Genomic DNA, 21,378 nt, shown 5'->3' with positions numbered 1-21,378 from the left:
CCTAGGTCTAGGACTTGCAAGACCCCTACTCTGGCTCCTGTAGCCCACTCTGCCCCTTAGGACTGAACACACTGGAAGTGGATCTCCTGAACCCTCCTTTTACACAAGGGAGTTTTCTTATGGGAAGAAAGTATTAGCTCAGGGATCCCTCCCTTCCACTGTCCTCCAGACCAGCCTAGATATGGATTCTACAGCGTGATGGGGGCTTGGCTCCTGCTACCTAGCACCCTCTCCATCCATCATCTTGGCAGCAGGTTCCTACAGAGGGATGAGATAGAAGCCCATGTTTTCCACTTCTGCCAGTTTCCCAATTCTTCTCATCCCAGCTGACAATACCTCCTCACTCCAAAGGACAATGGGCCATCACCCTGTACCCAAGGGCCCTTTAGGCCATTACCTGACTGTTAAGTAAGCTGGCAGAGGGCTGATCCTAATTTTAGACTGCAGGGACCAGTCCTTTTATAGTTCAGGGCCCCCCTCTCTTGTCCTCCTGCCACCTGGACAAATTAATCAGAGCCATGGATCTGAAGAGGGAGTGATTTTAAAGTCATAAAGGAGAAATAGGAACGCAGGGCTTATGTTGATTTCATTTTCACAAATATGAGATTGGCTGCCCTCTGACCTGGGGCTGCAGAGACAACCTGACAGACTCAGGATGCAGTGGGGAGGAGCGTGCATGTTGGCAGCATTGGGTTTTGGTATCACTGTCATCTGTAATACCAACTAATCTTCAAATAAAACCCCAACTCTGTACCTTAATCTGGATTGTTCTGTGCTGCAAATGAATTAGGATGGGGGCCTGTTTGCTTTTGAAATTTATCTCCATCACCTAATCCCTAAATAGGGCCAGGTTCTGTGCAGATTCAGGGTGGGAGGTATTACCCAGGCTTCTGCCAGGATTAGTTAAGAGGGAGGAGGGTTATTCGAAGGGCTTAGGGCTCTGGTTGACAGACCCTGGAGAGAAGGGAGCCTCAGCTGCACCCTTTGCTCCTGCGCCCACTTGTTCCAGGACACTCCAGCTCCCTGCGCTTCTGGAGTTGCTCAGCTTCTGAAGCTTGGAGTTTGCGATTGGTCTGTGCTAGATTCAAATCCTAGCTGCTATGTAGTCTTGGAACTCTCCAGAAGTCTAGGAGCCTGAAAAAATGGGGATGGTAATACTTATTTCCTGTTTTGGGAACGAGAAGCAATAATGCAGGTGAAGGGCTTCACGTGGTTTGTGACACATTGTATTAAAAAAAAGCTCTCAATGGATGCTAGTTCCTGCTCCTTCTCCATACGGGCTTCCCAGGTGGCGCTAGTGGTGAAGAATCCACCTGCCAACGGAGGAGATGTAAGAGACCTAGGTTCGATCCCCTGGAGGAGGGCAGAGCGACCCATTCCAGTATTCTTGCTTTGAGAATCCCATGGACAGAGGACTCTGGTGGGCTGCAGTCTACAGGGTCGCAAAGAGTTGGACACGACTGAAGGGACTTAGCATGCTCCATACGGTGGGACATGAGAAACTGGGAAGGTCTCAAGTTTCTTGTTTCTCTGGGCTTCTGGCAAGGACTCCCGTTGCTCCCCAGGAAGCCCTGGACCCAGACTGCACTGGAGAAAGCATGGTATGGTGAGACAGAGGAAGTGGCTGAGAGCAGAGTTCCCAAAGTGGGGTGAGAAGCAGAGGAAAGGCCACCTGATTCCTATTTCTGATTCTGCCTTTGCAGATGGAGGTCACCTGTACCATGGCCCTTTCCTCAGCAGGCACTTAAGGCTTTGGCTGCTCTAGCTCTAGAAGCCCGTACAGTGGCCCACGCATGCGTGTGTGTGTACATGCTCAGTCACTGACTCTGCAACCCCAAGGGGTATAGATCTCCAGGCTCCTTTGCCCATGGGATTCTCCAGGCAAGAATACTGGAGTGGGTTACCATATCCTCTCCAGGGGATCTTCCAGACCCAGGAATCGAGCCCACATCTATTGCCTTGGCAAGCGAATTCTTTACCATTGAGCCACCTGAGAAGCCTGATTGGCCCATAAAGGAGCTCCTGGTGGCTCAGGGGTAAAGAATTTGCCTGCAGTGCAGGAGACTCAGGGTTGATCTCTGGGTTGGGGAGATCCCCTGAAGAAGAGAATGGCAACCCACTCCAGTGTTCTCGCCTGGAGAATCCCCATGGACAGAAGCCTGGCAGGCTACAGTCCATTGGGTCACAAACACACGACTGAGTGACTAACACACACAAGAATTACTCAATGCCACAGCAGTCTGTTGGCTTGTGAGTAGGGGCTGGGATCAAGTGAGGACGCCTTCCCAAGAAAGAGGAGTATGTGGGGAATGACTCCAATTGCATCCTGAGAAATTGCCCTGGGTCAGAAGCTGTTTAAGAAGTCCAGCTCCATGGGAATTCTCTGGCGGTCCAGTGGCTAGGACTTGGTGGTTTCACTGCCTTGGGCCCAAGTTGGATCCCTGGTTGGGGAACTAAGATCCTGAAAGCTGAACAGCCAAGAAAAAAGGAAAAAGTCTGCTCTGTATCTAAAATTTGGAAGTCTCCCAACCTGAATCCAGTTACATGGAGAATATGAAAGCTTGAGGATATGTGGGGACCCTGGCCACAGAATTTAGCACAGATAAGTACAGCTGTGGGGACTTCCCTGGTGGTCCAGTGGCTAAGACTCCACATTCCCAAAGCAGGGGACCCAGGTTTCATTCCGTCAGGGAACTAGATTCCACATGTGTCAACTAAGACCTGATGCAGCGAAAAAAAAAAAAAAGACAGCTGTGACTCTCCAAAAAAGTTGCAGTGTTCAGTATAGCTAATTTTTTTTTAATGTTCCAGGGTTGCATAGCAACTTATTTTGCACAATATTTTGTATAATACTTTAAAATATATCTAAGGTCCGTCTAGTCAAGGCTAGGGTTTTTCCCGTGGTCATGTATGGATGTGAGAGTTGGACTGTGAAGAAAGCTGATCGCTGAAGAATTGATGCTTTTGAACTGTGGTGCTGGAGAAGACTCTTGAGAGTCCCTTGGCTGCAAGGAGATCCAACCAGTCCATTCTAAAAGAGATCAATCCTGGATGTTCATTGGAAGGACTGATGCTAAAGCTGAAACTGCAATACTTTGGCCACCTCATGCGACGAGTTGACTCACTGGAAAAGACTCTGATGCTGGGAAAGGTTGGGGGTGGGAGGAGAAGGGGACGACCGACAATGAGATGGCTGGATGGCATCACCGACTCTGTGGACATGAGTTTGAGTGAACTGCGGGAGTTGGTGATGGACAGGGAGGCCTGGCGTGCTGTGGTTCATGGGGTCGCAGAGAGTCAGACACGACTGAGCGACTGAACTGAACTTAATCATCCTATTACTGATATTTAAGTTGTATTCAATATAGGATTTTATTATTAGACATAATTGCGATGAACACTGGCATGTATTTCAAAGATCTCTGACATATGAATCACTCACTTTTTTTGTGGGTAGTTTTTATTCTTATATCTATTTTTGGTGGGAATCTTACTGAATAGTTTTCAGTTCATTTCAGTCACTCAGTTGTGTCTGACTCTTTGTGACCCCACAGACTGCAGCACACCAGGCTTCCCTGTCCTTCACCAACTCCCAGAGCTTACTCAAACTCATGTCCATCGAGTTGGTGATGCCATCCAACCATCTCATCCTCTGTTGTCCCCTTCTCTTCCTGCCTTCAATCTTTCCCAGCATAAGGGTCTTTTCCAATGAGTCAGCTCTTCGCATCAGGTGGCCAAAGTATTGGAATTTCAGCTTCAGCGTCAGTCCTTCCAATGAATATTCAGGACTAATTTCCTTTAGGATGGACTGGTTGGATCTCCTTGCAGTCCAAGGGACTCTCAAAAGTCTTCTCCAACATCACAGTTCAAAAGCATCAATTCTTCGGCACTCAGCTTTCCTTATAGTCCAACTCTCACATCCATACATGACTACTGGAAAAACCATAGCTTTGACTAGACGGACCATTGTCAGTAATGTCTCTGCTTTTTAATATGCTGTCTAGATTGGTCATAGCTTTTCTTCCAAGGAGCAAGCGTCTTTTAATTTCATTGCTGCAGTCACCATTTGCAGTGATTTTGGAGCCCAAGAAAATAGTCTCTCACTGTTTCCCCATCTATTTGCCATGAAGTGATGAGACTGGATGACATGATCTTCGTTTTCTGAATGTTGAGTTTTAAGCCAACTTTTTCACTCTCCTCTTTCACTTTCATCAATAGGCTCTTTAGTTCTTCACTTTCTGCCAAATGGGTGGTGTCATCTGCATATCTGAAGTTACTGATACTTCTCCCTGCAATCTTGATTCCAGCTTGTGTTTCATCCAGCCCAGCGTTCCTCATGATGTACTCTGCATATAAGTTAAATAAGCCGGGTAACAATATACAGCTTTGACATACGTACTCCTTTCCCGATTGGAACCAGTCTGTTCCATGTCCAGTTCTAACTGTTGCTTCTTGATCTGCACATAGATTTCTCAGGAGGCAGGTAAGGATCTCTTAAGGATTTTTCAGTTTGTTGTGATACACACAAAGGCTTTGGTGTAGTCAATAAAGCAGATGTTTTCCTGGAACTCTCCTGCTTTTTCGATAATCCAATGGATGTTGCAATTTGATCTGGTTCCCCTGCCTTTTCTAAACCCAGCTTGAACATCTGGAAGTTCCCGGTTCACGTACTGTTGAAGCCCAGCTTGGAGAATTTTGAGCATTACTTTGCTAGCGTGTGAGATGAATGCAATTGTGCACTAGTTTGAACATTCTTTGGCATTGCCTTTCTTTGGGACTGGAATGAAAACTGACCTTTTCCAGTCCTGTGGCCACTGCTGAGTTTTCCAAATTTGCTGGCATATTGAGTGCAGCACTTTCACAGCATCATCTTTTAGGATTTGAAATAGCTCAACTAGAATTCCATCACCTCCACTAGCTTTGTTCATAGTGATGCTTCCTAAGGCCCACTTAACATTCCAGGACTCCTGGTTCTAGGTGATTGATCACACCATCGTGGTTATCTGGGTCATGAAGATCTTTTTTGTATAGTTCTTCTGTGTATTCTTGCCACCTCTTCTTAATATCTTCTGCTTCTGTTAGGTTCATACCATTTCTGTCCTTTATTGTGCCCATCTTTGCACGAAATGTTCCCCTGGTATCTCTAATTTTCTTGAAGAGATCTCTAGTCTTTCCCATTCTATTGTTTTCCTCTATTTCTTTGCATTGATCACTGAGGGAGGCTTTATCTCACCTTGGTATTCTTTGGAACTCTGCATTCAAATGGGTATATCTTTCCTTTTCTCCTTTGCCTTTATCTTTTAAAAAATTTACTTTATACTGGAATATAAAGTCCATGGGGTCACAAAGTCAGACACGACCAAGAGACTGTAACACTTCACACTTCATAGTCAATTTGCAATGTTGCTAGTTTTATGTTGGCAACAAAGTGCTTCAGTTATACCTACACACTTTTTCAGATTCTTTTCCCATTTAGGTTATGACAGAATATTGATTCCCCTGTGCTACACAATAGGTCCCAGTTGACTATCTATTTTATTTATCAGTTCTGTTCAGTCGCTCAGTCGTGTCTGACTCTTTGCAACCCCATGGACTGCAGCACACCAGGCTTCTCTGTCCATCACCAACTCCCAGAGCTTGCTCAAACTCATGTCCATCAAGTCGGTGATGCCATCCAACCATCTCACCCTCTGTCATCCCCTTCTCCTCCTACCTTCAATCTTTCCCAGCATCAGGGTCTTTTCCACGGAGTCAGTTCTTTGCATCAGGTGGCCAAAGTATTGGAGTTTCAGCTTCAGCATCATTCTTCCAATGAATATTCAGGACTGATTTCCTTTAGTGTGTATATATTAATCTCAACCTAATTTATCCCTCCCCCCACCACCTTTCTCTTCAATAACCATAAGTTTATTATCTAAGCCTGTGAATCTGTTTTGTAAATAAGTTCACTTGTATGATTTTTTTAGATTCCACATATAAATGATTATTGTATGACATTTGTCTTTCTCTGAATTCACTTAGCATGATAATCTCTAGGTCCATTCATGTTGCTGCAAATGGCATCATTTCACTCTTTTTTATGGCTGAGACAAGTTGCTTTCTAAAAGGGTTGTTGGTATGCTTAAGATACATATTTTTTTTTAATACCTCTTTTTTTTGCTGATCCCTGATGCAGATCATCAGAACTGCCCAGAAATCTTTAGGTCAGTGTATGAAATATGTTTTCTTTAATGAGAGTGGAAATGGAGGGTAGTTCTATATGACTGACCAACGCCAAAAAGCAAAGTGATGATCAACCTAACCCCCAAAAGTTTGTCTGAAGGCACATGTGTTATCAGGCTCCCTAATACCAAAGCTTAATAGAGACCCTACACAAATATAGGCAGTATTCACCACTCCTCCCTCAAGCATTTTAAGTATGAAGGAAAAGAAGCGAGAGAGAAAACAGGAAATTAGGAACTGCATCAGACACAATGAAAACTTCAACACTCATGAAGGTCAGGGAGAGAAAAAGCAGCTAACAGTTATTAAGAACATGATGAGAATAAGTTCCCACTCCATGTTAGTACTCCAAACGTACTTTCACTTGACCAATTTTCTAATTTTAAGAAGAGACTGAATAGCGTTCTGTGGAAAGAGACATGACATGAGAGCCAAGAGCTTTGGCTGTAACTAGGCTCTGTAGCCTTGGAACAAGTCAGATGATTCTCTGGAATATTAGTGTCTTTGTGAACTACTTGGCTGGGATAATTAATTTCTCTAAGTTTCTGTAGTGTTTTAAAATTTTCTGCTTCTCTGGTCTGATTTATATGTATCAGGATAAAATCTATAGATTTTTTCCCCCTTATTTTTCTTACTGTTCTCTGCCCATATACCCCAGAGATATTGTCAAAGGAGGAGAACGGAGTACAGATCAAAACAAATAATTCAAATATTTTTTACGCACGGAGCATAGATATTAGTCTGAAGGTTAAAGCTCTTTCCACTTGCAAGATTCAGCCACTTGAAAAGAAATGATACCTACTTGAATTCTAAAAATGTGACATGGCTTTGCTCATCAGGAGCAAAGAGTGATTCAGTGTAGCTTTTTAACTCAATCTTAAACAGTCAGGGTTGCTAATAACACTATAAAAATGCCACCTGTATTTTTTCTCAAGTTGATATTTCTTTCAGTCAACAACAGAAATCCTGATTTCTCAACAAAATGATCTGTGGTGTAACAGAAGGGCCTACACCCTCTTTGTCTCTCACGGAGAATGTTGTCCTGAGAGGCTGACTTGCTGTAATTCAAGAAACTGACAATACTGTAGAGAAAACGTCTACTGAGTCAGTGAGTGTATAATTTCTAAGAACAGAAGAGTGTCCTGGGGAAAAAAAGGACCTTAGGAGCTTATACACTGAACAAACAGAAAGAAAGAGTCTACCGTTAGGAGCAGACCTGAATTAAGTCTCACAACTATGGAAGCCTTTGGACTTCTCTGTTGTCATAAGATTTGAAATAAGAATACCCTGGAGGGAATTCCCTGGTGGCTCAGTGGTTAGGATGCTATACTTCCACTGTAGAGAGCTTGACTTCAACCCCTGGTCAGGGAACTAAGACCTCACATGTTGCATGGTATGGCCAGAGTTAAAAAAAAAAAAAGAAAACAAACAAACAAAAAGAATATGTTGGATTTGATAAATATTTATTGGATAAATAATAATGCCACTGTAATTTCTAAAAGTCTTATACAGAGTCCATCAACACACCACTAATCTAAGTTCTTAAAAGTGTAACATTACACAGAGACTTCAAGATAACCTAGGAGTCTTTGGCTCCATTTAACAGAAAAAGGACTGCTGAGGGTCATTAAAAGGTGCCTAAAACCGCTTCCTTTTCTAACCTCCGGAATGGTTCTGAAGACCAAAAGCAATCATGTAAAACAATTTTACATACTATTTTTTGCACTTACCCAAATATGTTTAAGAATCTGCATAAAATAACCTGTAACAGGCTTATGTATAACAATATGTACACATACCATATATTTTTGTTATGTGTATACTCATAAATTACACATACAGTTCAATCTAAAAATAGTCACCAGTCTACAAAGAATCTCTCCCTTCATTAGCTGAGACAAGTCACAGCAGGCATACTCTCCTTACAAATAGAAACAAGTACCAGGGGTTTTGTAATTAAAAGCAGACATACTGCTTTGCTATCTGAACTGTTTTCATTTTTGGAAGCAGAGCAAAGGGTGACTGGAAGGTGGGAAGTTGAAAGAGGGCTGGTGAGTAGTAAAGACAGGCAGAAACATAGAAAATCTGAACAAGGCCAGCAGAAGGAAGGTGAAGGCAGAAACTAAGATTCCAAAAAGTTGCCTTGTGTACAACTGCACCATCCTGTACCAACTGGCTTTCTCTTATTTGACATCCTCTGATCAGCTCCTCTTCGAGCACAAACTGGAGAAAGCGAATCCCTCTGCTTGATTGGAGTCTTCTGATATAAATTACAGGTCTGCATCAAGACGTGGTGCAAGGACCACCACTGACTTGTGCACTTGGGCAAGTTCAAGGCAGTATGGTCCACTTCTGGAAAGGCCTGGATCCTCTTTGATTCCAGTGGGGAAAAAACCCAGCCCCAGCAATGCCCAGAATGGACAGTAGAAGACAGATGGGCACTGGCTTTGGGAAAATGAACAGGTGGACCAGTTCTTTCCTGTTGCTGTCTGAGTCTCCTCTACTGCCTCCCTCTGTTAACTGACAGGATGGGACTGTCCCGTAGGAAGAGCAGGTGGCCTTGGCTCGGCTGAGTACAAATCACTGACTGAGAATCAGTGATTGGCAGCTGAGACCCTGGAGTCTCTGGACTTCGATGAGGAAGCACAGTTACAGTTCTCCCAACTCGCCTTCCATCGCCCGCACCATGACGTATAGCTCGGCCAGACCCACCACAGAGGCCACGATCAAGGCAGCCAGTACTCGCTGGGAAGGGAGAGAATCAGGCTTATGGGATGCAGACCAGCTTCCAGTTCTGCAGCCTCTAGCACCTAACAAGGATAGAGAGGACCTCAACCCAGCCCATAAGCTGGGGGGAAGGAAAGAAAACCAGATCCTGATTCTCTTGAGATTGTTATCTACCTCCATGACTACTGGACAGATCAAATGCTGCCTTTGTTTATCGCATAAATACATAACCTGTTCAAAGCATTTTTGCATACCTCCTCCCTATCCCACCAATACTCCCAACTGGGGCACCCTACCCTGCCCAGAATCTACTCACCGAGGTCATTTCTGTGAAGATATACTGGCTTCCAAGGTAAGTGCAGACGAAGGCAGCTGCCACCGTGACAATGAAGTTGAAGATGGTGATGACCAGAGCCTTCACTGACCTCACTTTGGGGAGGAGCCCGGGCAAGAAACTTTTAGGTCAGCATCCTCCATGAGGCCCTTTTATCTCACAGCTGCCTCCCCCATCAGCCAGGCTTCCCTCAAACAGCAAGCCTGAACAGCTCAGGCTTAAATCCTGAGCAATGGAGTGAGAAGGAGGACCACGGATGACCCATCCCAGTGAGAGGCTTTCGCAGCCTGATTTCCGAGTACCTCACCTTGCTTTCCCAGGTCACTGAGAGTTCCGCCATGCCTTGGATCCTTGAAAAATGAAAAAGCAAAGGATTTCAGAATGGAAGCAGCCCAGAGAGTATTCATTTGTTAGTCTGGGCTCAGCCCTCTTTATTACCCAACACACTAGTTCTGTCTTCTCCCTGGATTTTGTCTAGGACCAGTTGGATTCTTCTCTGGATCAAGCATTTCAGAGAAGAGACGTATGTTTCCAGTACCCCTGTATCCCTCTCCTCCTCTGGGCCAGGTGCATGCCAGAGAAAAGTAGGGTGCTCTATCAAAAGAACAGCTCCAGGCTCATCACCACCTCTACAACCTTTAAAACTCAGTCACTGGGACTGAGTTGACAGTCTCAGTAAATAGGATGGGAACTGTATCTGGCTTGCACGCAGCACTGAGCTTCTACAGTCCCTTAATATTAATAGTATACAAACCAGGTTTCCACATTGTTTCTTTCATCTGTGCGTCTTCCCAGTGCAGGGCCCTGCTTTCAGGGGCTACAGGGTCCACATGTTGAAGAGTGGGCTCTTACCTGACAGGTGACATTGCGGGTGATCCGCTTATATTCCTCATTGGCCAGCTGTATCTTAATCTTTTCCAGACGAGCAATTAGCTCTGGGTTCTGAGGCAGAAAAATCAAGAAGGATGATATTTCCAGCTTGCTAGAAAACACGTCACAATCACTGGTTTCAGGGGGCAAAGTACTGCTAAGAAGATCCATGCACCAGTCCTGCCTCCAGTGCTTTGGAAACTATTTTCTTTTTTTGGGGTGGGTATCAGTTTTTAAGGCTGTCAGACTGGGAGAACAATATCTGGTTTCCTCCACCCCAGCTCTCAAGAATTCAAAGAACAAATTTTGAGCCCAAAGATTCATAAATTTGGAAGTAAAATGAATAAACCCAACTGAGTCAACATCCATTCTCACAAATATACCCCTTACGTACCCGAGGAGGCTTCACAACCTCTGGGAGATAGATTTCACTGCCTTCTAGGAGCTCATGAAGGTATAGTTTGGAACCTGAGGAAAAATGCATAGAGGTGAGGTTGAAGGATCAGAAAAGGATCTAGCCCGCCAATTCTTTTTTTTTTTTGGCAGTGCCACAAGGTATGTGGGAAGTTAGTTTCCCGACTAGGGTTCAAACCTGCACCCTCTGCATTGAAAGCACGGCATCTTAACTACCGGACTGCCAAAGAAGTCCCCAGCCCGCCAATTCTTTCTACCAAAATAAAACATGGCTACTCTTCTATCAGTTCACCTCCAGGATCATGTTCAACTAGGAAGAAACTAAGATAATCCCACATACTTAAGTATATCCTAGTGCTATAACAGGATATACCTAGTGCTATAACAGTCAACAGTGACTTTAACTGTTGGCTCTCAATTACCCAACCAATGTCACAGCTAGTAACGTGTAGGTCATTCATATTTACCTTTAAGTTAGGTCATTTCTGTGGCCACAAAAGAACCTGCCCTAAACAGGTTTAAGGCCTACTGATGGTGAATACTTAGAGAACACTGTGCTAGATGAACTCTAAGATCCTTTTTAGTTCTAATAATTGAATAATCTACCCCTCACATTTCTGGGCAGGCTGTTAATTCTGGCAAAAGACCTTACATGCCAGTTTGTCATACTGGACCCCTTTACATATAAGGGAACAGAGGCTCAAGGAAGAGAAATGACTCCTCCATGAAGAATCAGTAGCAGAGTTAGGACTACAATTCAGATGCCACTCCCAGTCCAGATATTTCAACAGAACTTCCCACCATTCTATATCCAAAACCAAAAACCAACCAACTCTATCAGATGCGACCACTCTTGCTTTCAAGATGGAAAGAAATCTAGATTCACACACAGGGCCAGCTCATTATACTGCTTTTTTTTTTTAATGTGGTTTAAAAGAAAGAAACTGAACCCGTGCAGTGCTATTGAGTTAGAATTTGGACTTCCTCAAGGGTCATGTGGGCCTAGACCGTAAAGATGAAACTCAAGACAACAGAAACTGCACAAGTGAATTTTGTCATCCATGAAAAATTCCCATGGAAATTATGAAGAGAGTGGTTGGTTCCCCGGGGTTTATGAGGTGACTCTTGGGCTGGCCAGATGATCATTCCATGGGTGAAAGAGAGTGATGGATTCGAAACCCAGTCCCCCTAAAACTGAATTTCCTTACTGACCTTATGATTAATCTCTCTATCCAAAACTTTATTCCTTTACCTGTCCCCTCTAACTTCAATCCTGTGCTAACAGAATACTAATGAACCAGAGTCAGATGACTAAAACTGCTATTGTTGATAACATCTTTAATGTACTGTTATAAATATCATCATTAACCTGAAAACTCTGGTTGCTTCTCCAGGGCAAAGTGAGCTAACAGACACCGGAGCCAAGGACCACTTGACCTGAGAATCTTAAATCAGAGACATTTTGACTCCTGAAACCACAATTAGGAAATGTCACACGACAATTATTCCCCAGCCTCTTTGTTCTTCTCCTTTAAACGAAAATTCCTTAACTAAAATTCCAAGCTAGAGTGGAGTTGAGCCTTGTTTCCCGTTCCCTTGCTCGGCACCCTGCATTTAATACTGTACTTTTCTTCACCACAACCCTGCCTCAGTATACTGGCTTTGCTGGGAGTCATGAAGAAGCCGCGAGTTTGGTTCAGCAAAAGATACACCCCCTCAGGAAAAAACACCTCAGGAGGGCCTAAACTCTGGTAAAAAAATGAGGCGACTCTAAACCGGAGACTGGGGCTCACCCCTTTCTCTCAAGTACTGATGCAGATCCCGGATCAGGCGGAAAGAAACCAGGCGAGCCGGGCGATTGCCGCCCTTGTGCTTCTTCCCGAGCGCGGCCTCAAGCTCTGCCCGCAGCTTCCCGGGCAGTTGCTCAGGCTCCAGCTCCCCACCAGGACCCAGAGCGCGTACAAATCGCTCGCCAGCTAACAAGCAAGACGCCATGACTAGCCGACTTTACGGTCAGGTGACCCAGAAGCGAGACTTCCGTCCGCCTGCGCCGGAAGAAGCGCCAAGCTCGCGGGGCGGGGCAGAGAGCCAGGGGGCGGGGCGACGGCGCGGGGCAGTGTGGGGCGGGGGCGGGACGCCGCCCGGCCGCGGGGCGGGCGGTGTGTCAGCAGCCCAGCGGGCGCTCGGGCGAGACATGGCGGGCTGTGTGGCCCGGCGGGCCCTGACCGTGGGCAGTCGTTGGTGGTCCCGGTCGCTGACTGGGACCCGGGGGCCGAGGCCCCTCTGTGCGGCGGGTGGAGCTGGGACCTTCCCACCCGTGGCGGCCACGACGACGCGGAGGCACCTCTCGTCCCGGTGAGGGACGGAGCGCGGGAGTCGGGCCCGGACCCTAGGGAGCGTGTCCCGGGCCAGAGGGCCCAGCGGCAGAGGGTGATAGGAGTTCGACCCCGGGGAGAGTTCCGGCCGAGAGCCGACCTGCGCTGCCTGGGACGCGTGCCAGGAGCGAGGAAGGGAGCGCGGCCCAGAGTCCTGGATTGTGCCGGACTGGCTCCGAGGGGGAACTAGTAACCCTCTCGGAGCAAAGCCTACTTCCTCGAATGCGGGCATCCGAGCGTCACTGTTAGTGGGAAGTCCTTCAATTAACTACTAGGGCTTTTAATTTGAACCCTGTGACTGAGGGTCAAGGCCTCCCTCAGAAAGATGCTGGAAGTGGGAAACAGGTCCCGAGTCTGCGCCCTGCGTGGGTCCCAGGCTTCAGTGTGACCTTGGGGGCACATTCTCTCTTTATGTGACTTGAGGGAGGGGGTTTGAGGCCACGGGCATCGTGTGAACAATGTGCCTAGGGATGGAACCAGAGAGATCGAATTGGGGCAGGTGAACCAAGTGGAAGGAGACATGGAGTTCACGTCTCCACAACAGTAAGAAAACGGTGCTTTGAAGGGCCCTCAGAAAAAGCAGTCCAGTCCAGAAGTCACTGTGAGAGCTGACCTTTTAGTGGCTGAGATGAGACACGGACATGGGGGAGAGATGGTAGCTATTTGCAATTAAGACTCCTATGAAAATTGATGTAAATCTGAACGAAAACTAGATTGAGAGAATAACATTGGTGCAATGCCAGAATGAGGACTGCAGTTTAGAGGTGGAGATGGACGTGGCATGATGTCACAAAAGTTTTCTTTTGAGCACCCCTTAGACCCTAGGCTCTGAGAGGGAGCACAGGCTAATCAGACACAAGCATTGCTCCCGGGGAACTTACGGTCTCTAATGGAGATAAGACAGTGACACATATAACTGAAATGCAAGGTGGGAAAGGCAGTCCCTGCTGTGGGAGGTCAGGAGGATGGGTCAGGGAAGAAATGGAGGCAAGGGATATGATGAAGCAGGGTCTGAGAGTGTGGTACGAGGAATGCTAAGAGTCAAGAGAGAAGAAAGTGATCTGGGAGCTGTCAGATCTCATGGAAACCAAGGAGGCATCTGCGGCTGGTCCTCAGAGGAGGAGCAGCAGAGTCTCCAGAGTCTCTCTGGAGGGGTGGCTTGGTAGGACCCTCCCCTGCTTCAGCTGGCCCCACTGCTGTGACCCTTCTCTGCTGTCACGCACCCCCCCCCCAGTATCCTAGTAGCTTTTTCTGATGGATTAGTACCCTTCACTTCTTAGCTTTTCAGTTGCTTATTCTTTTTCCTTCCTAATCAGAAACCGACCAGAGGGCAAAGTTTTGGAGACAGTTGGTGTGTTCGAGGTGCCGAAACAGAATGGAAAATATGAGACAGGACAGGTGAGTGCTGGGCAGCATCATCTTTCGTTTTCACGGTGTGCTCTGCTTCTGAAAGGGTGAAATTTGGCCACAGGCCTGAACGTTATGATTTTCTGCCTTGGTGTTTGGTGCCAGACCAGAATCAAAAGTTTCGTTGTTTTTGTTTTAAGATGTTTTTTTTCCCCTGTTTTCCTGGATTTGAATGCACTTCATGTGTCATCAGGTTTTATTTCCAAGTTAGTGTGGACAGAGATGGTTTGAACTATATTGAGGAGAAAGTCCTATTGCTGAAGAGTCAGCTAACATAGTGGTTGGTGGGAAGCCAGTGGAAGGAGCTTTCAGAAAAGCACACCTGCTTTTTGATGCTTTGTTCTAGTTGAATTGAGTGCAGTGAATTAAGCTCTGGTGTGAGGCTCTTTTTCTGAGTCAGTTATATGCCAGATCTGCTGAGATAGATTTAGGCTTCTTGTAGATATGGAGGACTTTTTGTTTATTTTGCTTTTTTCTCCTGTATGCCTGCAATAGACTGGGCTTTATACATTGGTATTAAATCAGAAAGCATTTCCTTCATGGAGTTGACAGTCTAAGAAAAGAATTATAGTATGCACCTGGTTCACGGCTGTACACTGTGCTAAGTGGAAGGGAGGGAAGGGAAGGCTTCCTTGAGGCCTCGACTATGGCCTGACGGCTGAGTGGAAGTCAGCCAGGTAAAGGGACAGTAAGCGTATTTCACAGTTGGTCTGGGTGGATCTCAGAGTCCAAAGGAAAGAATAACAAGACCTTGTGCTGGAATTGCCAGCACCTGTGCCACTTAGTGGTCAGGGCCCCACCTGGATGTACCCCCTAGACTGCAGACTCACTGAAGCCTCTCTTTTCTCCCAGCTTTTCCTTCACAGTGTTTTTGGCTACCGAGGTGTCATCTTGTTTCCCTGGCAGGCCAGACTCTATGACCGGGATGTGGCTTCTGCAGCCCCAGAAAAGTAAGTTTTTCTCTCATTGTGCCTCGCAGTATCCTCTGGAGGAGGCCCGACCCATGGTAGACATACGTAATTGGAGTCCCAGCGGTCAAGACAGCATCCTTCTGGGCCTTAGGAACAGTCCCAAAACACTCCCTTGACACTGATGCCCATGAAGACAAAAGTGCTAAGTGCTGAGTCTTAAGCCAAAGGGTCCCTTCAGACCTCTCCAGGATGCTCAACCCAGGCATTCTTAGTTTGCATTATAAGTACCCCAGAGGGCATTTGGGGAACTCTGCTTCTTGATTTCTTGATGTTCAGTTAGAATCTTTTTCCTCTTCTCTTACCATCACTGCTGCTAAGTCACTTCAGTCTTGTCCAACTCTGTGTGACCCCATAGATGGCAGCCCACCAGGCTCCCCTATCCCTGGGATTCTCCAGGCAAGAACACTGGAGTGGGTTGCCATTTCCTTCTCCAATGTGTGAAAGTGAAAAGTGAAAGTGAAGTCGCTCAGTCGTGTCCGACCCTTAGCGACCCCACGGACTGCAGCCTACGAGGCTCCTCCGTCCATGGGATTTTCTAGGCAAGAGTACTGGAGTGGCTCTTACCATCACTAGAGAACATTAAAAACCGAAAAGGCCCAGCTCCATTAAGTGATCACAGAGAGCCCCTGGGATGTGAGAAGAGTGGGGTGCTCTGGGCTCCAGGGACTGAAGCAGCAGTTTGATTTTCTCAGCTTGGCCCCTTTTTTAAAGAGGCATCCAGGGAGTAAGATAAACGATGACTGTTCACCATACTCTATTGCTAGATCCTGACTGGGGAGCGCTGGGCCAGAGCTTGCTGAACATTTGCCCAGCTGCTGCTAAGCCCCTTCAGTTCAAGCACTGGTCTGTTTAGGTGAGGGAGTGGTAGGAAGCTGGGGCAGGCCCCCCTCTGTTTCTCAGGTTGATCTTGGGCTTTTCCTCCTGTCCCATAGAGCAGAGAACCCTGCTGGCCACGGCTCGAAGGAGGTGAAAGGCAAAACTCACACTTACTATCAGGTGCTGATTGATGCCCGAGACTGTCCACATATAGTAAGTAAGCAAGGTGGCTGCGCCTGGGGTTCCTCTCCATGGGGAAGGCCTGGACCCTGATGGGGACTTAAGAGAAGGAGAGGGATCCAACAGTTCCACACCGCACTGGGCCCCAAGTCCTCAGGACTGGATAGTGACTGAGAAAACTTCTGACTTGCTTCTTGCCTTAGTCTCAGAGATCTCAGACAGAAGCTGTGACTTTCTTGGCTAATCATGACGACAGCCGGGCCCTCTATGCCATCCCAGGTGAGTTATGAGTGTCTGAGTTGTACCCATCGGTGAGGGGTCTGGTGTGTCTCAGGGAGAGAATTCCAATGCCTTTCTTCTGTCCTTGAATCTGCTGGGAGAGCGTGTAGATGCTGAGAGCTGTGGTGCCAGGGTCGTCCCACCTTGGAACAAGGTCCAGAAATTGAGTTTCTTTTCAGCCCCACTCTTCCCCGTTCCTCCGTGAGTTTTCTCTCTCTCTCTCTGCCAGGCCTGGATTATGTCAGCCATGAAGACATCCTCCCCTACACCTCTACTGATCAGGTTCCCATCCAGCATGAGCTTTTTGAAAGATTTCTTCTGTATGACCAGACAAAAGGTACCCTGTCTCATAAAGGGAAGCTGGAATGGGAGGGCCCTTTCTTCAAAGACAGTGTCACAGAAGCAGTTTCAAGGCTCTGTGTCTACAACTTTATTTAACCTCCCTTTAGACCTGTCAGGTAGGTGGCCTTTACCACCTTCTCACAAATAGGGAAACAGGCTCAGGGATGATGAGAGCGACTCAAGGTTGCTAGGTAGTGGCAGAATGAGATCTGAGAGCCAGAGCTCCTAACTCCCAGGCCATTGCTGTTCCCCTGACGTCATATTCCTCCTTGGGGCTTATTCTTGGTAGGCAGCTCTGTGCCGCCTTCCAGCCTGTGCTGCTTTTGCTCATGTGTCTTATTTACCTTGGCCATCACTGGGAGGGTTTTATAAGAGGAGCAGTTGGCTGCTGGCCTGGTCTAACCAGTCATTTCTTGCCCCAGCACCCCCTTTTGTGGCTCGGGAGACACTACGGGCCTGGCAGGAGAAGAATCACCCCTGGCTGGAGCTCTCCGATGTCCACCGGGAAACAACTGAGAATATCCGTGTCACTGTCATCCCCTTCTACATGGGCATGAGGGTAGGTGCCGAGCCTTGGTACCTTCCCTCAGGGCCGGGCCCCCAAGTTCTGTGTGGTGTCCCCAGTGTGACTGCTGGTGTGGATCCCACATTTAAACCATGTGCCTGAGGTTCTGGTTTCCAGTGCTGCATGTGTTGGTTGGGGTCGGGCACCCTCTTGGCAAGAGCTGACACCAAGGAAACTCTCAGATCCCAGGAAGGAGGCCTCCAGGCTGACTCTCTGTTCTCTTCTGGCTCAAAGGGAGCCATGATTATGAAGAACATACACATACTTGTTTAAATCACCGTAGGCTCATCTGCCCACATTTTATACATTTATTGAGCTGTTTCTCGCTTGACCGTAACCTGGGTCTTGGGGAGACAAAAATCAAACACTGTACCTACCTTCCAGGTGCTCATGGTAGTGGGGGAGGCCAACATACATTTTCCAAGTGTTGTAATCCTGCTGGGATGTGGGAAGGCAGGGGAGGGAGACAGCAGCCTGAACAGCTGTAGTGGGTGAAGGGGCGGCAGCTGAAGAGGAGCGCGGTGAGAGGGAAGAGCCCTGTCTTCTGTTTTCTGTTCTCATCCAGCTCTGTGATCTTGATCGGATGAAGAGGAAGGAGGCCAGGGAAGGACCCTGCCTCCCTCTGGGCGTGTTGGCCATAGTTAGCACGTCATCAAAATACTTGTGGCTTTGTTCTGTCTTTGCATCTGTCCTGGAATGCATCTGCTCCACTGGAGAGATGTTGATTGGAATAGACGTTTTCTACCCTCGGGGACTGAAATTCTTTGTGTTTTGTTTTTCCCCAGGAAGCCCAGAATTCCCACGTCTACTGGGTGAGTGTCTAATCTCCGGAGGAGGGGAGCTCAGGAGGTGTGCCTGTGGGGGCAGGTTGGGAGGTGGGGGCTTTCCCTTCCGGGGGGAGATGAGACCTGTGCAGTGCAGGTGTTGGCCTTTGTTGCCCTTTGCTCCCTTAGAATCCCAGGGGCTAGCCCAAGTTCTGTTCCTTCTCAGACGTGAAGTCTCTCCCCTGCTCCCACAGTGGCGCTACTGCATCCGCTTGGAGAACCTTGACAGTGACGTGGTTCAGCTCCGGGAGCGACACTGGAGGATATTCAGTCTCTCCGGCACCTTGGAGACAGTGCGAGGCCGAGGGGTGGTGGGCAGGGTGAGCATCTTTGGGCTAATAATCTTGGTTTCTGGTCCTACCCAGCAGGCCTGGGAGCTTAGTGCATGGTCCCCTCCTCTGTGGTTAGGGACAGAGGTTCAGTGTGTGAAAGCACAGGACTGTTCAGAGAGAGAAACCTCACTGTGAGGGAGGTGTTGTATAACCCATTTCACAGATGATGACACTGAGACCTATTTAACTAGCCCAGGGTCCTTATAACTTGTAGCAGCAGGTCCTGAATTTGGAGCCAAGTAAGTGTCCTTGGTGGCCACCCTTTTTAAAAATCTGAATTGGGAAGCCCTTGGGTGTGGCACACACCCTCCACCACTCCCAGTTGTCCTTCCTCTGCCTCTTTACACACATACATCCTCTGCTGGCCCTTGAAGAGATCTGATTTTGCAGTTCCTGTGCTACCCCACCCACTCTCCTGAGAAGTAAAGTCCAGAGAAGGGGCTGCATTTAGTGAGCAGTTACACACATTAGCAGGGACTTGGGAGGCAGCGTGGGATAGAAAGAACAGGGCTTTGGAGCCCATCTGTTCTCAAACGCCCACTGTGGTGTTTACTTGCTGCGTAACTTTGGCCAGGTTATTTAACCAGAATCTCAGTTTTTTAGGATAACATCTATTACCTTAGGATTACCAGGACTTAAGTTAGCAGACGTTTGCTGATCATAAGGCACTTAGTGAATGGACGCTGAAATGGGTATTTGCAGAGATCTTGGGCTTGGCATCTTTGTCTGGAAACCTCAGATGTTCAGTCTGAGATTATCTTTCCCAGGGTCAGAGTAAAAGGCCCAGGTCAATGGCGGTGCTGTGAGAGGAGGTGCTGGCCGGCCGTTATAATGGGAGGCATGAGAGGGCATCTGGTCCTGACTTGGTGATGGTCAGCATGTGACCCTGGGGTACAGGGAGCTTGTCTGGTCTGACCTATTTTGCCTGAACCCTCACAGGAACCAGTGTTATCCAAGGAGCAGCCCGCCTTCCAGTATAGCAGCCACGTCTCCCTGCAGGCCTCCAGTGGGCACATGTGGTGAGTAAGTGGGTGTGGGGGCAGCTTAGGTCCACGGACACTGCGGGTCAGAAAAGTGAGAGCTCATAGCATGCAGTTCACTCTGCACCCAGTGAAGTCCTGAGGTGGAGCTGTATCTGCCGTTCATTGTTGTGTGAGTCTTGCCTGATTTATGACTTTCCCAGTTCTCTGATTTTGTGGAATGAGCGTGTGTGTGTGTGTGCTCAGTTGCTCAGTCATGTCTAACTGCGATTCCATGGACTATAGCCCTACAGGCTTCTCTGTCCATGGCATTTTCCAGGCAAGAATACTAGAGATTTCTTCCTCCAGGGGATCGTCCCCAGTCAGGGATCGAACTGTGTCTCTTGGATCTCCTGCATTGGCGGGTGGATTCTTTACCGCTGTGCCACTTGGGAAGGCCCCTGTAAGATGAGGACTTAGGTCAAAGCGGTCTGGTGACTTTTTGCTGCAGAGCTGCCGATGAGTTGGTTTTTTCCCTTGGTGTTTCATTCCGTAACCTGAAAACATAGTTGGGTGGCTTATGCAGGGTGCATCGAAGGGCTGAATTCAGGACAACTTCATTTCTTCTTTTCATGAAGGGCCAGGATGGGCTCTTGGGTCCCTGGACCAGTGTTACCCTGGCATGAGCCAGGCAGAAGTGCCCAGGCCTGCTTTATTCTGCCTCAGTTCTGGTGCTGAGGGCACAGGGCTCTCCAGACCTCTAAACCAGTTTCTCTCTGACTCCCAGGGGCACTTTCCGCTTCGAGAGGCCTGATGGTTCCCACTTTGATGTCCGGATCCCACCCTTCTCCCTGGAAAGCAATAAAGACGAGAAGACACCGCCCTCAGGCCTTCACTGGTAGGCCAGCAGAGGCCCTGAGCACCCAGGCTCCGCCCCGAACAACAGCTCACATCCCATGAGAGTTGCTGCAGAACTCTGTCACGGCCACAGTGGGTCTCTTAATCGTTTGTGCCATTTGATTGCGGGGTTCTTACTTTGGCGGGTGGACTATAACGCTTCTCCAGAAGACCCACATGGGACTCCTCCAAGGCTGGCCTTCCCGGTAAGCCCTGCCTACGCTGTGTTCCAGTAAACCTTTCCATCAGGAACTCTGTTCAGCTGCCACAGCTGTGGAGGAGTTTCCTGGCCTGTCACACAAGTTGTTTAGAATGTGAGGTTTGGTCAATAAACCAGTGCACGCTTGGCCACCCTTGCCATTTCTGCCCCCAGGGTCTTAGGCTCCCTTTTTGACCCAGCGGGGGCCCTTGGTTTCTGTCCTTAACTGCCCTTCCAGGAAGCTGCCCCTTCAGCTAGGGTGTCTGTCTCCATCGTGGGGCAGGGGTTTGGCTGATGTCTCCCAGGTCACTCAGCCAGTGAGGCGGGGGATGGACTGGACTCTTTGTTTTCTTTACCCTCTGCCAAGTGCAGAGCTGGAGGACAGCAGCAAGGTCAAAGGAGTGAGGCAAGCTTGTTGGGTTTCCTGGAGCAGTGGGCCTGCCAGCCACGGGCACGAGTCTGTCAAGCCTCCAGTTCAGAAATGCAGAAACAGCCAAGGAGCATTAGATATGGACAGTGACTAAGCCAAGCTACTTTCTGAGCTCCTCGAAGATCTCCAAGAGCCAGAGATAAAAATGTGCTGCATTTTTGCCCTGATTCTTAGGATTCTTGCTTGCTCCCCGACTACCGTAGTGATTGTTAGAGGTCGTTTTCTTAATATTAAA

The 21,378-nt window shown here is 47.8% G+C and overlaps 2 protein-coding genes across 4 annotated transcripts; one reads left to right on the top strand and one right to left on the bottom strand.

The window, feature by feature from the left end:
- Window positions 1-7,673: 7,673 nt before the first annotated feature.
- VMA12 (vacuolar ATPase assembly factor VMA12) lies at window positions 7,674-12,594 on the bottom strand. Of its 2 annotated transcripts, none has more exons than XM_055401807.2 (6): window positions 12,361-12,594; window positions 10,548-10,621; window positions 10,136-10,225; window positions 9,591-9,633; window positions 9,266-9,378; window positions 7,674-9,032 (listed from the first exon to the last, which is right to left on the bottom strand). In XM_055401807.2, the coding sequence occupies exons 1-6, from the start codon at window positions 12,560-12,562 to the stop codon at window positions 8,949-8,951; spliced, it is 606 nt and encodes a 201-aa protein (XP_055257782.1). In that variant the 5' UTR covers window positions 12,563-12,594; the 3' UTR covers window positions 7,674-8,948. The 2 variants fall into 2 exon arrangements, with proteins under 2 accessions (XP_055257782.1, XP_055257771.1); XM_055401796.2 differs by having other exon boundaries at window positions 7,674-8,967.
- Window positions 12,595-12,698: 104 nt separating this feature from the next.
- On the top strand, window positions 12,699-20,862 carry POLDIP2 (DNA polymerase delta interacting protein 2). 2 transcript variants are annotated; one of them, XM_055401725.2, is made up of 11 exons: window positions 12,699-12,922; window positions 14,259-14,340; window positions 15,202-15,299; window positions 16,253-16,349; window positions 16,520-16,595; window positions 16,825-16,932; window positions 17,360-17,496; window positions 18,288-18,314; window positions 18,521-18,646; window positions 19,598-19,677; window positions 20,405-20,862. In XM_055401725.2, exons 1-11 carry the CDS (start codon window positions 12,762-12,764, stop codon window positions 20,517-20,519), a joined length of 1,107 nt encoding a protein of 368 aa, XP_055257700.1. In that variant the 5' UTR covers window positions 12,699-12,761; the 3' UTR covers window positions 20,520-20,862. The 2 variants fall into 2 exon arrangements, with proteins under 2 accessions (XP_055257700.1, XP_088684832.1); XM_088828706.1 differs by lacking the exon at window positions 18,288-18,314 and having other exon boundaries at window positions 17,360-17,500; window positions 18,493-18,646.
- Window positions 20,863-21,378: the final 516 nt, after the last annotated feature.

The sequence above is a fragment of the Moschus berezovskii genome, chromosome 20 (assembly GCF_049115385.1).
Source record: "Moschus berezovskii isolate FMDL1 chromosome 20, NW_MosBer_1.0, whole genome shotgun sequence".
Taxonomy (NCBI): Eukaryota; Metazoa; Chordata; class Mammalia; order Artiodactyla; family Moschidae; genus Moschus; species Moschus berezovskii.
This window is presented reverse-complemented; position numbering and strand designations above follow the sequence as displayed.